General features: G+C 45.0%; 1 protein-coding gene across 10 annotated transcripts in view; it reads right to left on the minus strand.

Annotated features, from left to right (window-relative positions):
- Window positions 1-14,277, minus strand: part of ATP7A (ATPase copper transporting alpha) — a 481,542-nt gene that overhangs the window by 181,424 nt on the left and 285,841 nt on the right. For all 10 annotated transcript variants that reach the window (XM_085608229.1, XM_085608231.1, XM_085608228.1 and 7 more), the window contains 4 exons: window positions 11,997-12,158; window positions 4,683-4,759; window positions 2,060-2,282; window positions 191-424 (listed from right to left, as the gene is read on the minus strand). In XM_085608229.1, the coding sequence (XP_085464355.1) occupies window positions 191-424; window positions 2,060-2,282; window positions 4,683-4,759; window positions 11,997-12,158 (696 nt within the window). The remainder of the gene's footprint in view (window positions 1-190; window positions 425-2,059; window positions 2,283-4,682; window positions 4,760-11,996; window positions 12,159-14,277) is intronic.

Consider the following 14,277-nt stretch of genomic DNA (forward strand, 5'->3'; position numbering starts at 1 on the left):
CTGATGTGAAGAGGTGAGAACTTCTTTAACAGAAAAGAGGGAGTGTGAGCACTGAGGGAAAGTGGTCAAATTGTGCTCTATTACCTTCAACCCACTCCAAAAAATATAACACTGGGAAACAAGAAGGGAGAATAAAGGTCTGCCATTAGCTTAGTACTGTTAATGAAGGAGTTTTATAGCCCACACTTACCTTAGCAATGTGCTCCAGCCAGCGGCCTAGTGCAATAAACACAAACAACATTGGGGGAGTGTCGAAGAAGGTTATCGGGTTCACTTTGGCTTTCTCGATCATGGCGACCAGAAGAACGATACATGAATAGACAAAGGCAATGGTGGTGGCAAGTACGATCAGCACATCCATGTTAGCCGTCCTGTGCTTCAACGCTTTGAATGCTTGAATGTAGAAGTACCAGCCACCTAAAAACTGCAACATGATTAACAGTTAATAACCAGTGACAAGATAAGTGTGAACTTAGGTTACGTTAAATTCTTCTGAGTTGAGAAGATTGAAAAAGAAAGGGATCTTGCCATCTAATATTTGTAGTCCAGCCTAACAATAGCAAACTTTTTTGGGGATATATGAAGATGATTTTGACCTTTAGAAATTGTCAACAAGAATGGATGATGTGTGGTTAAATTAAAGGACTCAAGAGGAGGGTTCAAGGGAGTGCTCTTATTCAAAAGTGGGTAAAAACGTCAGCTTTCTCTGGTATCCTCATGAATCTTACACCTACATATGATATACGATGACTGTGTTCTGTTGAGCTTACCTGTTTACATTACTATGGTTCGTGCTCTAAACTTGGCTACATGCATGTTTCAATGTTTGTTTAAATTTCGGTGTAGCCCACATGGGACTACTAGGCACCCCTCTCAAATTAGCATTTGGGGGCATGAAGTTCATGTAAAATGAGAGAATAAGAATTAGGATTTGTGGATTAATGGGTGAACAAAGGTAAACCCTGATTAAACTCCAGAGTAGATTAAGTAAGATCAGGTGCCCAGACATGCATGTACCTGCCTCTTCAAGCATTGCTGTGTAGGCCCTCCTTCCCATTTTCATTAGTGGTTGCTGGCTTCTGCATGCAGAGTTGCAGCCCACTACTCTGGACCGCCCTTCACTTACCCTTTGGAACACACTTCATATTTACTTGAAAATACAACAAAGAAGTGCTGGCCACACACAAGTTGATGACTCCCTCCCTCCACCTTTACTGTTAAATGTCCACTTTCAATAGCCACATGAAACCATGCAGGGTCATCTGGCAGTGTCAAGCAGCAGACGTCGCCAGAAGTGCAACAGGTTTTGGACATCAAAATATTTCATCCTGGGTTTTTAGCCATCCTTATGGAGGCCAATAACTCCTGTACCCCCAGGATGACCTCTCTCCAAGCAATCAAAAGAGGGAAGAAAAAGCCAAGAATGTCTCCATAAACTACACACAGTGAGTGTGCAACACATAACACAAACCCTCCCTCCCCCAGTCCGCATGCACTCCCCAAAGCGATATAGAATGTAGAAAATTAAGTTATAATTTCATTAAATATCAATGACACTAGCCCACCCTAAAGTAAATATCCCAATGACCCTTTTTCGGGTTGAATGTCCTCGCAGTGGATTAAACAGCTTAAAATCTGCTGGAGACAGCACCATGAAGCCAAAAGGAGAGACTTCTGCTCTAACTGGCCTGTCATCTTATGGATCCGAATAATTCATAGTAAACGTGTTTAAAAAAGGAAGGTTGGGGTTTGGAGGTCCCAGCACAACTGGAGTGCAAACCTGGGACTGGATCGCTTTTCATGGCACAATGTATATGGCTAAAAAATTATAGATAAGACCACAATGTGCGCCTTCGGAGGTGATATGGCCTAACACTGAAAATAAAGAAGAAAAAAATGAACCTCTGAACTAAGCAAGGGGACCTAGATGCTGGGCAGCCGCAAAGCCAAAGCATCACAAACAGGGTTAAATGCAGTCTCACAATAGTTCATACTATTTATTATTTTCACACTAACATAGATGAAATTATTGGAAAGAAGAGGTGCCATTTGGAATTACCTGAACAGGTACACACAACAGGAAGGAGAGCAAATTCATGATGGATAATCCGGGGACGAGTTGGCGCTCAAGGAACATATTGCTGTGATACTGTTCGGCGTCGTCCATACTCATGTTGTGGTGGTGAACAACAGAATGGTGATCTTCCATAATCATCATGTGAATCATCAGCCCCATGACAGGAATGCAGAAGAACAAGCTCACCAAAAAGGACCTCCTCCACCTAACAAAAGGATGCACAACATAGATCAGTCCAAGGAGCACCCAATGGATGCCAGGCCAGCAGAGGATGAGGCCGCCCAAAACTTTCATTACTGTACATGTGGACCTGCACTTCTTAGAGAAAAGTGGTTAAGTGAACAGAGACTCTTACCCAGGCAAATAAAGAAATCAAGGCAGAAGTATGTGCATTACCCTACAGCTTGGCTGAGCAACTTGTAGTTGGGCCCAGGAGCATGACACAAAGGAACCTTTCACAGTCCTACTAATACATTAAACAACATTGCAGTAGCTTACAGGACAGAGCTTTCATGCAAAAGTGACAACTGAGATGAAGAGGGATAAATGTATCCAGACAGAACATAACTGCCTGGACTCTCGATGGGAGCAGATTTCGTCCCAGCTGGCTTGATACTGCTGGAAGTCATAATGCCGAGGCGCCGGGTCCTCCTGCTGCTTTGGTGTTTCGTGTTTGGGCTCAGAATCTATCACTGCTCTGATGTTTAGACATCTATATAGACACTGGGATAAGGTATCAAATCAATGCCTATATTTATGGTGAGTATCTGCCCAAGAGCTGAAAATTACAGTATTTCGTTTGGTGGTTAGGTCCTACTGTGCAAACTTCGAGCATCAGAGAATTGCCCCTAAAGTACTTCCATCTAGAGGCTTGAGATAATTATGCAGCAGAACTTCAACTTAAAATTGCATGACCGGGCCACTCCTTGTTGCTCAATGACTCTGGCAGAGCAACAGTTCTTTAACACTACTATGTACTGACCCACAGTACTACAATCACAAGCGGTTCTGGCCCAGCAGAGTAACTATATCTCGCTCTACAAGACGAGTGCCTGCAGAAGATAGTCTAGATTTCAAAGTTAGGCCGGGAGACCATCTTGCTCCTTCTTGCAATACAGCATGAGTTAACAGCAACTTAACTAGAATGCAAATGGATGATCTGACTACTGTCCAAAGAAGGTTTTCCCAACAGAAGTATCCAAGGGACTTGTCTTTTCAAGATTCTCACATAAAATGGGAAAGTCGAGGTTATCCCGTAATCTCTTCAAGTGTTCCGAGTTAACTCGGACTATCTTGTTTGCAATACCATCCAGGTACTGCCACACAGGTAACCCTTACTCACTTCCCCATCTTGGTCAGAGATCTAAGGGGGGTCAAATAGGAGATCTGGCTTTTTAATCCAGTGCAAAAAAACAGCTTTTAATGTAACATCAGGACTGAGTTCCTTATTCATAGCACAGTGGCACTTTGTTCCAGGCTCAACGTCCCTGCAGTAAAGTAAGGGATCCTCTACAAGACACACAACCCATAGCTTGCTATTGTTTGTACAAAGTGCTAGTCATACCTAATGCAGTTCCATCAGTCTTCATCAGCATGTGGCTACATCAAGACACCCAATGTTGCAACAATAAATTTGCTATTGGAATAAGAGTATCAGATGACTCCTTCATCAGCATGTGGCTACATCAAGACACCCAATGTTGCAACAATAAATTTGCTATTGGAATAAGAGTATCAGATGACTCCATGCCCGGAGGACGTACTGCTCCAACCATGGCCTTTCCGTTTTCAAATCTTTGTTTTAAAGTGTGTTACTCAAAATGGCTAAATTGATGTGAACCAGGAATAAAAATTCCAGAATGCAAAATGTTGTTAAAGACAAACCACAGACTGGAAAACAGTGTCACTGGTCTCATGAAGTCATTTAGCAACCTCTAGGACACAGTGCGGGTAGATCTATGGCAGGAAGTTGCCGAAGAGAAGGAGAGATGGGATCTCAGTCAGACAAAATTGCCAGCAAGGAAATGCACAGAAAACTCTGCGTAAAAGGCTAGTCAGGAAGAGAAGAAGGCAGAGTTAACAAGGTGCGACAAAAGATGTGTGGACAAGGCATTCTGCAAGTCCACCTCAATGTGGCCTCTTCTTGCTCCACATCACCCAAGAGAACCACCTGAATACTATAGGGGTAAAGCAGGACATCTTTTAAAAACAGCAGGAATGAGGAGACAGGGCAAAAAACAAACAGCCCTATAGGGCCAGGAAGGTTGCTTAAGGTGAGAGGGCACCCCGGAGCAAATATGAACAATCCATGTGTTAGGAATTGAGGTAGATAATCTACAGACTGATAACATGCTAACGTGAATTTACTGCACTGAAGTCATGTAGAACCGTCAGCCGCTGCAGGTCTCCGATTCCCAAGTCAGCATCGGCTTTATTAATAGACCGCGTCTGCGTCACTTTAATGTGAATTAATCTTTCTGCATGGAGCCCCGTCTTGAAAATACACTACACTGATATTATGGTTTGAAAAGGAAAACATTTTCCTCAAATCAAAGATTATTTCATAGATCTTCATTTAAAATCTGGTAAGTAAAATTATACCTACTGCCTTATTTCTTGCTTGTGATCGAGGTGACTTGCAGATCTATCCTTCTTGACAAAAGTTGAGTCAAACCCTAAGTCCTGTATAAAAAAAGCAGGTTAATTATGAAACAATTTCACACCAGTTGCGCTAATTAAAATAAGTCAACAATTAGTTATACAATCTGATAGATGGTACTAGAGAAAATAAATTAACAATTTCCACATGCTCCCCTTGCTGGTAAGATGGTCATAGTTTCCTTGTATACAATATCCCTGTGCGCTCACACCCTCCACTCAGCACAAATCAGCTTGGGCAAGTACACATAGCCAACAACCTGTGTGTATCGCACACACCAAGGACTGACAATCAGACAGCATGGCTAGCTGCCATGCTTTGTTTGCCTATGTTCTTAATTTGTTTAAAATTATTGGGACAAAGAAAGTCAACCTCTAACCCATATAATCATTAAAATCACAACAGAGAGTCAAATTATCAGCATAGTTTATCACAATGACAAAATACACCATGTGATCCACAAAGAAAGGAGAAGTAGAGAGATAACAGAGTGATGCAGAGGAGGCGAGGGAATGATTAATGGCAAACTGAGTCACTTGGGGGTAATATGCACACTATTGGATGGGAAATGATACTGAACAAGTATCAATCGAAAAGAGTAAATAACCAGAAGCAGAGGACCCGGATGTAAAATTCTACAATTGTTTCTACCACTTCTCACTGTGGCCTTAAGTGGGGTGGGTACTTCCGGGTCTCAGACCCGGCAGTAATTAAAAACTGAGATTGAAACAGGCCCTATTATTAATACTATCGCTGAGGCTTTATAAAGCACGCAGCTACCCCCGAGCGCTAGGTAACAGGAGGGCAGCCAAGGCACGTAACTTGCAATAGCCATGTTTTCAGATCCCTGAGGAAGTCGTTGGGGAGGTTCAGCGTCGCAGACGCCGGGAGAATGTTCCAGAGCTTGGGCCCAAGGAAGGAAAAGGAACGCAAGCCCCCCCCCCCATCTGAGTTCATTTCATTCCGGGGACTGTGTGAAATGGCCAATTGCTTGAGTAAAGTGTGCGAGAGGGGTGGTGTGGGGTTACCAGCAGGGATCGTGGTCCAGACTGAGAGATGATTGTGTGCCTATAGCAGAGCAGTCGCCACCGCTCTGGTTTAAGCCAAGCAGTTCAATGTTCTTGCCTGTTTATTGCATCTTTCTTGGGTAATTTTACATTATACCAGATCCCTGAGCGGCGGCGATGCTGCCTGCTCAGCCTCGGGTACCCTGTGCTACGGGGACAATATATTAGAGTAGGGAAGCAACTAATATGGGAGTATGCATTTCATTTCTCATCTGTGTAACAGACAGTATAAATAATGTTAGTATTTACACGCCAAATGTACTGTACTGCTTCTATATGCGCCTCCTTGAGGTACAGGGAGCCAGGCACTAATACTAGGCTCTGTAACACCTACAGGTAAGGGGAATACTGCACTTGCGGTTTGAGCATTAATGTCGATGGAAGAATATATAATCAAATACCAATAAAGATATGTTAAAAAAAATAGCAGAGCGCCTCACACTGGACGCGTTTATCTACTGTGAGCTAAGGTGGGTCGTGAAGAAGAGCAGACAACGAGTCCTGTTTAGGCAATCGGAAGAGGAGGCTGGCAGCAGAAATCTGTACCATCTGGAGGCGTCTGATCACGCTCTTGTCTGTAAGACAGACAAACATTCAAACCCTTAACTTTACTGGCAAAACACTAGTAGAATTCTGAACAATGACTGTTACAACTGTTATGGTCATCCATGTGAGCGGTGCACTGTTTACATTTCACTTGCATTGCGTTTGCTTTTTCCAGGATATTATGTTTCTGTAGTTTTTCATGCAGCATATTACTCATGTTTGTGTTTGTGTGTACTGCGAACTGATTTGCCTCTAGTCTGTGTGAGTCCAGGTTGTGGGTGAGTGTCTAGGTTGGGACAGGAGTGAGATCCCTGGAGTTCAGGCAGAAGGCAGTGCAAGTTTCTCACAGTGTCAGTGAGTCCTAAAAGTATCCCATGGAGTACTCACGTCTATCTATGAAAGTCGTACAGCATCAAACATGCTCCTGCTTGTCGTGAACTAACTGCGAAATAAGCATGATCAACAATAAGGAAAATGTGCATTACTCATACGTGTTGCTGTTTAGTAGGCCCTTCCCGTGCATGCCTATAAGGTGTCTGGTCCCTTCCCTTTCCTACTCTGGAGGCACACTTAATCTCAGCTCCTGCAGGACATGCAAAAGGGCATTTGCAACCCTTTCTGAATCGCAAATAGGCAGGGTGTGAAAGGGGCATTCCATTCAATTGGAAATTTGGAAAGGGAGGTACTAATGATCAGTTACTGCCCCCAAGTCGGGGTGGTAACTGATTCACAAAAAGAAAGCTGTCCCTGTGTGGCACAGTTTTCTCTTTGGGAATTTTGTGGAGCAGCCTCAGGAAAAGCGGACAGTCAGCTAGAGGAGCACACCCTGCTCTCCTCCTCCAATCCCAGGTAGAAAACCTTTTATTTTAAAGGAGCACCGGTCCCTGTGACTCTCTCCAAATGTACATTTGCGATATGACCTCCAAGTACAAAGGATGCTTTGAACTGCACTCCAATCCGCAAACCAGCCCCATATGAAAACAGCACACCCCTGGTTTGTGAATGATAATAGCCCCTCGGACACTAGATTGCAATAATCGTTTGATCAGATGGCAGAATTTACAAATACGTTCATGAGCAAGTCGGAAACCAAAAAAATGCATACAGAAACTAAAAAGTACATTTGTGAACAAACCACTGAAAAACACTCATGAGAACTGAGTCAGAGTCCAATATCCTTCATAAAAGCACAGTGAGCAGTGAGCAATTGTAAACATGCATATCCTGCTGATATTAAGCCAACACAAAGGAATCAAAGAGCTTGTGAGTGAACAGTATAAGTGAACATTCACAGAACTGAATCATTCCTCTGATAGGAAACAATACCCACAAAAATTATTTTAAGTGGTGAAAAATGCATGAAGAAAAATCACATGGACTAGCGTCTGGCTACAGATCAAACCACATCAAATAATCAGCAAACTCAAAGCAGACTCACCCTAACATTCTCAGAGTCCAATAGTTAAAAGGCATTGTGTAGCACCCGAGGGTCACAGGGTGGCAATGTCGTTCCTGCCATAGGTGTCCATTGGTGCTCCATCCCTGATTTTGGAGCGACTTGCGCGGCACCATTTTGGCTCACCTCTCCCTTGCGTGACTCTTGCAGGTTCAAACACATTTTGTGCTCTCGCTTGTGAGAGATATTGTATACAACAAGGGGCTAGGCGCCTGCCCTCTGCTTAGCATTCATTGGCTTCATTGTCACTCATATTTGCTGCCTTCTAATTGCCCAGGGCGTGCTGGCTTCACTTCCAACTCTTTCAACTGAAGCATGGACCAGGTACTGATTACTTCAGCTTGACTGCTGTACTTCTGCTGATCACGGTGTGATTAAGGTACTACTTTTATTTTTTTCTTCTTCTTTCATCCTTGTTGGACCACTTGCCGTTTGTAGCTATGTTTTACTATGCCAAATGCACTTCAAAGAAGCGCTTTCCTCCTTCAAAATGGATATCTATTGTGACAACAGATCTGCTTCCAAATGTAAGGCATGGGCGCAATTGCTTTCTTTATGTGATAGTATTTTTTTACCAAATGTCACATTTTTATTTCTTTTTCATGCATGGGGAGATTAGCTGATATACTGCGAACTACAGGGGTGGTGTGCTGAGACCTAACAAGCATTGGCAAAGCCAATAGGCTTAGCCTTTGAGATTATTGGCTTTTCTACTGCCTTTTGTTCATGCTGTACAGCATGGGCATTTCCAACTTTGGCAATGATTTGTAGCCATGCTGTACAGCAGCATGGCTAAAATTAATCATAAAAAAGCACTATGATGCATCCAGCGCTAATGCACCTAATAAAAAGCACATGAGCTCTGGCTGCATGAAAGCACTTTTTCAACATCATTTAGCCACAGTGCAAAGCATCGGTGCTGCTGTACAGCATGGCTACAAAACATTGCCAAAGTCAACAGCTTTCATAGCCAACATATACTGCTTTTGACAATACTTGTTGGATTTGTAGATCAGATCAACCAAGTTATTATACGAGGATCAGGCGCTCCTAGTAACCGCTGGGGCACAGTTTGGCACCCAGATAACAAATGCACCTTATTTTCAGGTCGAATTGCTTGGAAGGGAGGTAAAAGCCCAAGACCATCATAGGGCCGAGGAAGTCGCAGCCAGGGATGGCTTCTTTCCCTTCCCTGCTCTTGTGCATGTGATGTATGCCCGGGCAGATCCTTATTGAGTAGATCCACATTTGCAAGCCCACATGGGCACACGATTGATACCTGTGGGCTCATAAAAGAACCAAAACAATTATTATTATTAGGGAGGTTTATAAAGCGCTTGGTTACGCAAGAAGCGTGTCCCCGCGCTACACTTGAAAACTCAGAGCAATAGTGAGGAGTAGGCTCGGTTATCTTGAGAAAAGGTGTGTTTTTAAGTTCTTCCGGAAGCTGGATTCTGAATGCTTATGTAAAGCCTCTGCCACACCCACAATCCTCCTCTCTGCCCTAAGGGGGAGCTGCAGGAGTACAGCGAGTGCTGTGGCATGAAAATAAATGTGCTGCCCGTTACTGCCCATGTCCAGAGGTCAGTGCTGCAATGCACTACAACAGACATTTAATGAAGCTCCACAGAGCAGACGCCTCACTGTGGCTCCGCCTCGTCCTCCTCAGCTCAGTGTATGCCACTAAATAAACCGAAATTGGGGCATTGCACCGCTTCTGTATGGGCATCAATGGGGAATAACGCAGCTCGGCCTCTGGCTCAGTCCAAAGTGCATGTTATCCCAACAGTTTACTCTGCCTCAGAGGCATACATGCAGATGAGGACTACATAAAAGCATTCGGAGAGATTTTGCATGGATTTTCTACATGGTACTTCTATGCAGCGATTAATATTTAAGGGGAATATTTTTACACAAAGTAAACTTGATTACTTTATTTAATATGAGCCATGGACAACAAACAATGCTCTCGTCCTCAAGGGCATTCATGACTTATCTGTGGCCTACAGAAATCCTGTAACTGTGTCCACTTCACTTTCTCAGCTTCCAATGCTCTTAATATCAAGCACCGGACCCGCAGAGGGCCCATACCTTTACAACACTCTCCTGCTACGTATGGACCCTAGTACTGGAAGGAGATTCAGTGTTGCCGCGAGTTACCTGCTAAGCTCTGCCTTACTCAGTGGTCATGGATGCCACAAACAGTGACCACAGCATGATGTAGCGCAATCGGTGCTTTAAACAGAAATATAGAAGTGCAGCTCCTCACTATTCAGAGTACCTGTTTGCTCCGGAGAAGTGCCGGCACTCTCCCTTTAATATCTTGAAGCAGTGCTGAGAAGTGCCGGCACTCTCCCATTAATATCTTGAAGCAGCGCTGAGAAGTGCCGTCACTCTCCCATTAATATCTTTTAGCAGTGCCGAGAAGTGCCGGCACTCTCCCATTAAATATCTTGAAGCAGTGCTGAGAAGTGCCGGCACTCTCCCATTAAATATCTTGAAGCAGTGCTGAGAAGTGCCGGCACTCTCCCATTAATATCTTGAAGCAGTGCCGAGAAGTGCCGGCACTCTCCCATTAAATATCTTGAAGTAGTGCTGAGAAGTGCCGGCACTCTCCCATTAAATATATTGAAGCAGTGCTGAGAGGTGCAAGTACTCTCCCTTTCAAAGTACAGCAGTGCAGCTGCTCAGTACTGGACAGTTGCTGCACTGATTGCAATGCAAGCAAGACAGATGTGGTACGGCCAAACTCCTCTGGTTCTCCGTACCTTCCACGCCCTTCTCTATACTCTATGCAACTGGTCCATATTCTGCTTAGAAGTCACTGGGTTTCTTAGGTTCTATTGGACCCTCGTAATGACTCTCATAATGCGGGAGAACTGGCATGGGTTGCTGCCGTGCTCACGTGTCTATGGGCATTTGAAGAGCGGCTTTGCACACTGCTGGCCAGGCTGAATTTAGCTTGCAAACAAGCTATTGAGACTTAGTTAACCGTAAGTAACAGCAGGGAGAATTAATCAGGCAATCCAGGTCATCATACCCTTGCATCTGCTGTGTGACTACAGCTGCCGAATGCTAGCAGATAATAAACCCCCCGAATAAAGGCATTGCAAAAAGCAGACTCCAGGTCGTATCAGATCATAAGGAGCGGGTCATCGTAGCCGGCAGCAGCAGGAGAGAGCCCCACGCCCTTAGACAACACTCTGGATGCATGAAATGTGTCACCTTTCTTGGATGACAACAAACGTTGGGTCTTCGTTTTCCATTGAATGATTCTGTAGGTTCGTCCAAGATGTCAAGATGTTTATCACCTGCAGGGCAGTCATCAAACAACCAGGCAGGAGGGCAGTTTCTCCAACTGGCAGCTGCTCATTCTGACACTCTCAGGCCACATCATTCTGGGTGATCACATGACCATTCACCCCCCCCCCCCACCCCCCCTGCTCTTAGTACACCTCTATGTACCAACCATTAAACCCATTTGATGGCTTACGGTTGAATTCTTGCTAACAAAAACATATCCTTCTCGCCGCAAGTTACAGCAATAATGACATCAAGCTTTCGTTAACAACTTTCTTTTGTAAAATGCATTCTTTGCCTGTGAGATGCAACTAGGGGAGAGGGGCTGGCCTAACGGCTAGGGCGGTCGACCTCGAATCTGGGGAACTGGGTTCGAGTCTCGGAAATGACACTGAACCTCCTGTGATTCTGGGCAAATCACTTAATCTCCCCGTGCCTAACAAAAATGAATGTGTCCTTATGTAATGCAACTGGTGCTATGTAAAGCGCTCTGATAACCGATTCGGGTCTAGTTCGCGCTTTATAAAACTCTGTAAATAAATAAAAACTACAACTTTGGATAGCACAGCTAGGAAGTCTTCTCCTGCACCAGTCTTTGGATTTAAGAAGTGGCTATTCAGGCAAGGTAATTTATTTTTCCAAAACCCATTTCCTTTCACTACAAGCCATAGTTCATGTTTACTTCCAATTTTTCCAATACAAGGGCTATTAAATAACTAAGGTGACAAGTGGCGACAGTCACAAAACCAGAACTTGTTAGTCAATACAAACTGCACTTGCTACTCGCTCACCTTCTCCAATGGACAGTAGTATGGATGCTGGGAAGTAGGAGACAGCCAACATACCCGAGAGAGAGGTAGAAGAGGTAAATGGAGGCCGCAAGAAACCCACCTTAATTATCTTCATGATATCCCGAGGACCCACCACTTCCGGGTCATACTTGATGTGGGCTTTGTTGGTAGCGAGCGCTACTGAGCTGTACTGCACACCTTCGACTTTCATAAGCCTGGATTCTATCTTATGGACACAGGAGGCGCAGGTCATCCCTCTGACCTAAAGGAAACAGATTACAATTATAATGATTACAGCCATCAGCAATGTATTTCAAGAAATCATTTCTGCATTCAGTTACAATCACTGTTGTCTTTTTGCAGATATAAAGAACAAAAGCACCATACACCGTAGATCACCGCGTGGATGGAGGCAGACAATCATGCAACCAAAGAATAAGATGCACAGATCCTCAGTGCACCCAGGACAGAGAGCAGACCAACAACCAGGAAGAGAGAACATCAGCCAGGGATCTCACATCAACTTACACATATCAGGACCTCGTCAACCAGTCAAAACGAGGCCTAAACACAGGAGATGGGCCGCGCTGTTCAGGCAAACAGTATACGGCGATAAGCTATCTTTAGGGTAGCTTTATGGTACTTCTACTCCATCTTACTCCACTATACACATTCAATCTGCAGCCTTTGTTGTAGTGCCAAAGCAGTGTCCAGCAGACCCTTCAGACCACTTAGTTGTTTGTGTATTTTCTTCGGAAGGTCTGTCCTCCTACTAACTAATGTGTCTTCCCTCCCGCCGCTGCAATTCTATTGGACACAGAGAAGGCCTTTGATTTGTTAGAATGGCCCTTTTTCATTTCGGTCATGCGCCGTATGGGTATGCCTATGGGATTCATTGCCACCACTGCTCTCTTATATTGCCGCCCCACGGCGTGACTCCGCCTAAACGGCACACTCTCCCGTCCCTTCTCTCTCTCACGCGGCACCTGGCAGGACTGTCCTCTGTCCTCCTTATTGTTCATCTTAGCTATGGACCCCTTAATTCGTCACTTTCAGGAAAGGCATCTTCAGAGAGGCCTTCAATTCAACACCGGCCCTCTCCTGGTCTCGCTCTACGCTGATGACACCATCCTTTATGTCAGAGACCCCCAGGTGAACCTAGAGCCACTCAATAGGGAGATCATCCGATTCAGTCAACACTCTGACCTAGGCATCAATTGGCATAAATCGGTTATTTTTCCCCTGACCCCCAGCACAATATCAAGGGACTGTGAGTTCCCCCTCGCATGGTGCTCTGATTCTGTCAAATATCTAGGCATACACATTCATCTTGACGCCGCCCAGATCCTTCGCCTCAATTGCGGGCAGGCCATAAGCGCCCTAGAGGCTCAAGTGGAAAGATGGTTGCGGTTACCATTGTCCATCGCCGGCAGAGTTGCAGTCATTAAGATGGTGGTGCTCCCTACATTTTTGTACCTTTTTAACAATATTTCCATACCCCTCATGAATAGATTTTTCCTGACGTTGTGGTCACACCTTAGTAGATTGGTCTGGGGGGGGCAAACCGGCCCGGGTGTGCTGGCAGGTGCTCACTCTTCCATATGAGCGGAGAGGGTTCGGAGTGCCAAACTTTAATTTTTTATTACCTGGTGGCCCAATGCAGCTATGCCTTCGCATGGTACCACCCGGACGTCAGGATTCCCTTCCTCCGTCCCGAGGCGGACTTCGCCCTTCCCAAACGGTTATCCAATGTTTTGCTTAAGGGCATGCTCAGAGACCCCAATGACATTCAGACTGTCTCCACCCCCAGCTGGGCCTGGGAGAAGCTGTGTCAAATCACAGCCGCCCCCTTACTTTATTCCTCAGCCCTTCCTGTCCAACACCCGCTGGCTACCAATCACTGGTGAAAAACTGGTGCAGCGCATGCTGGCTAAATTTGAAGTCTCTAAACTGGGGGATTTGTACCCTGATGGCCACATCTTCTCAGAGACGGAGGAGACTCGCTTCCATGATGCCACCTTTATGGACAGCTTTGTACTGGGCCGGACCCGCTCAGCACTTCGTGCCACTCTGCCTGGCTTCCCCATCGAACCGGACTTGTTCACTCCTCTCTCGCTTGTCATTGAAAATGAAAGTGGAATTCACCTCATCTTAAAACTATATAGGGCGTGGTCCGAGTTGAGACCGGTCAACGATGACAGGATCCGTAAGCTCTGGGAGGAGAATCTTGGCCGACCCATCACAGATGATCAGTGGGGTAAGTGCTGTGCAGTAACTAAAGAAGTATCACTCAACAGCAGACATAAGCTACTAAACTTAAAGTTCTTATGCAGAATCTATATTACCCCGGCCAGGGCCCACAGACTGGACCTGTCCAGACA

The sequence above is a fragment of the Triturus cristatus genome, chromosome 5_2 (genome assembly GCF_964204655.1).
Source record: "Triturus cristatus chromosome 5_2, aTriCri1.1, whole genome shotgun sequence".
NCBI lineage: Eukaryota > Metazoa > Chordata > Amphibia > Caudata > Salamandridae > Triturus > Triturus cristatus.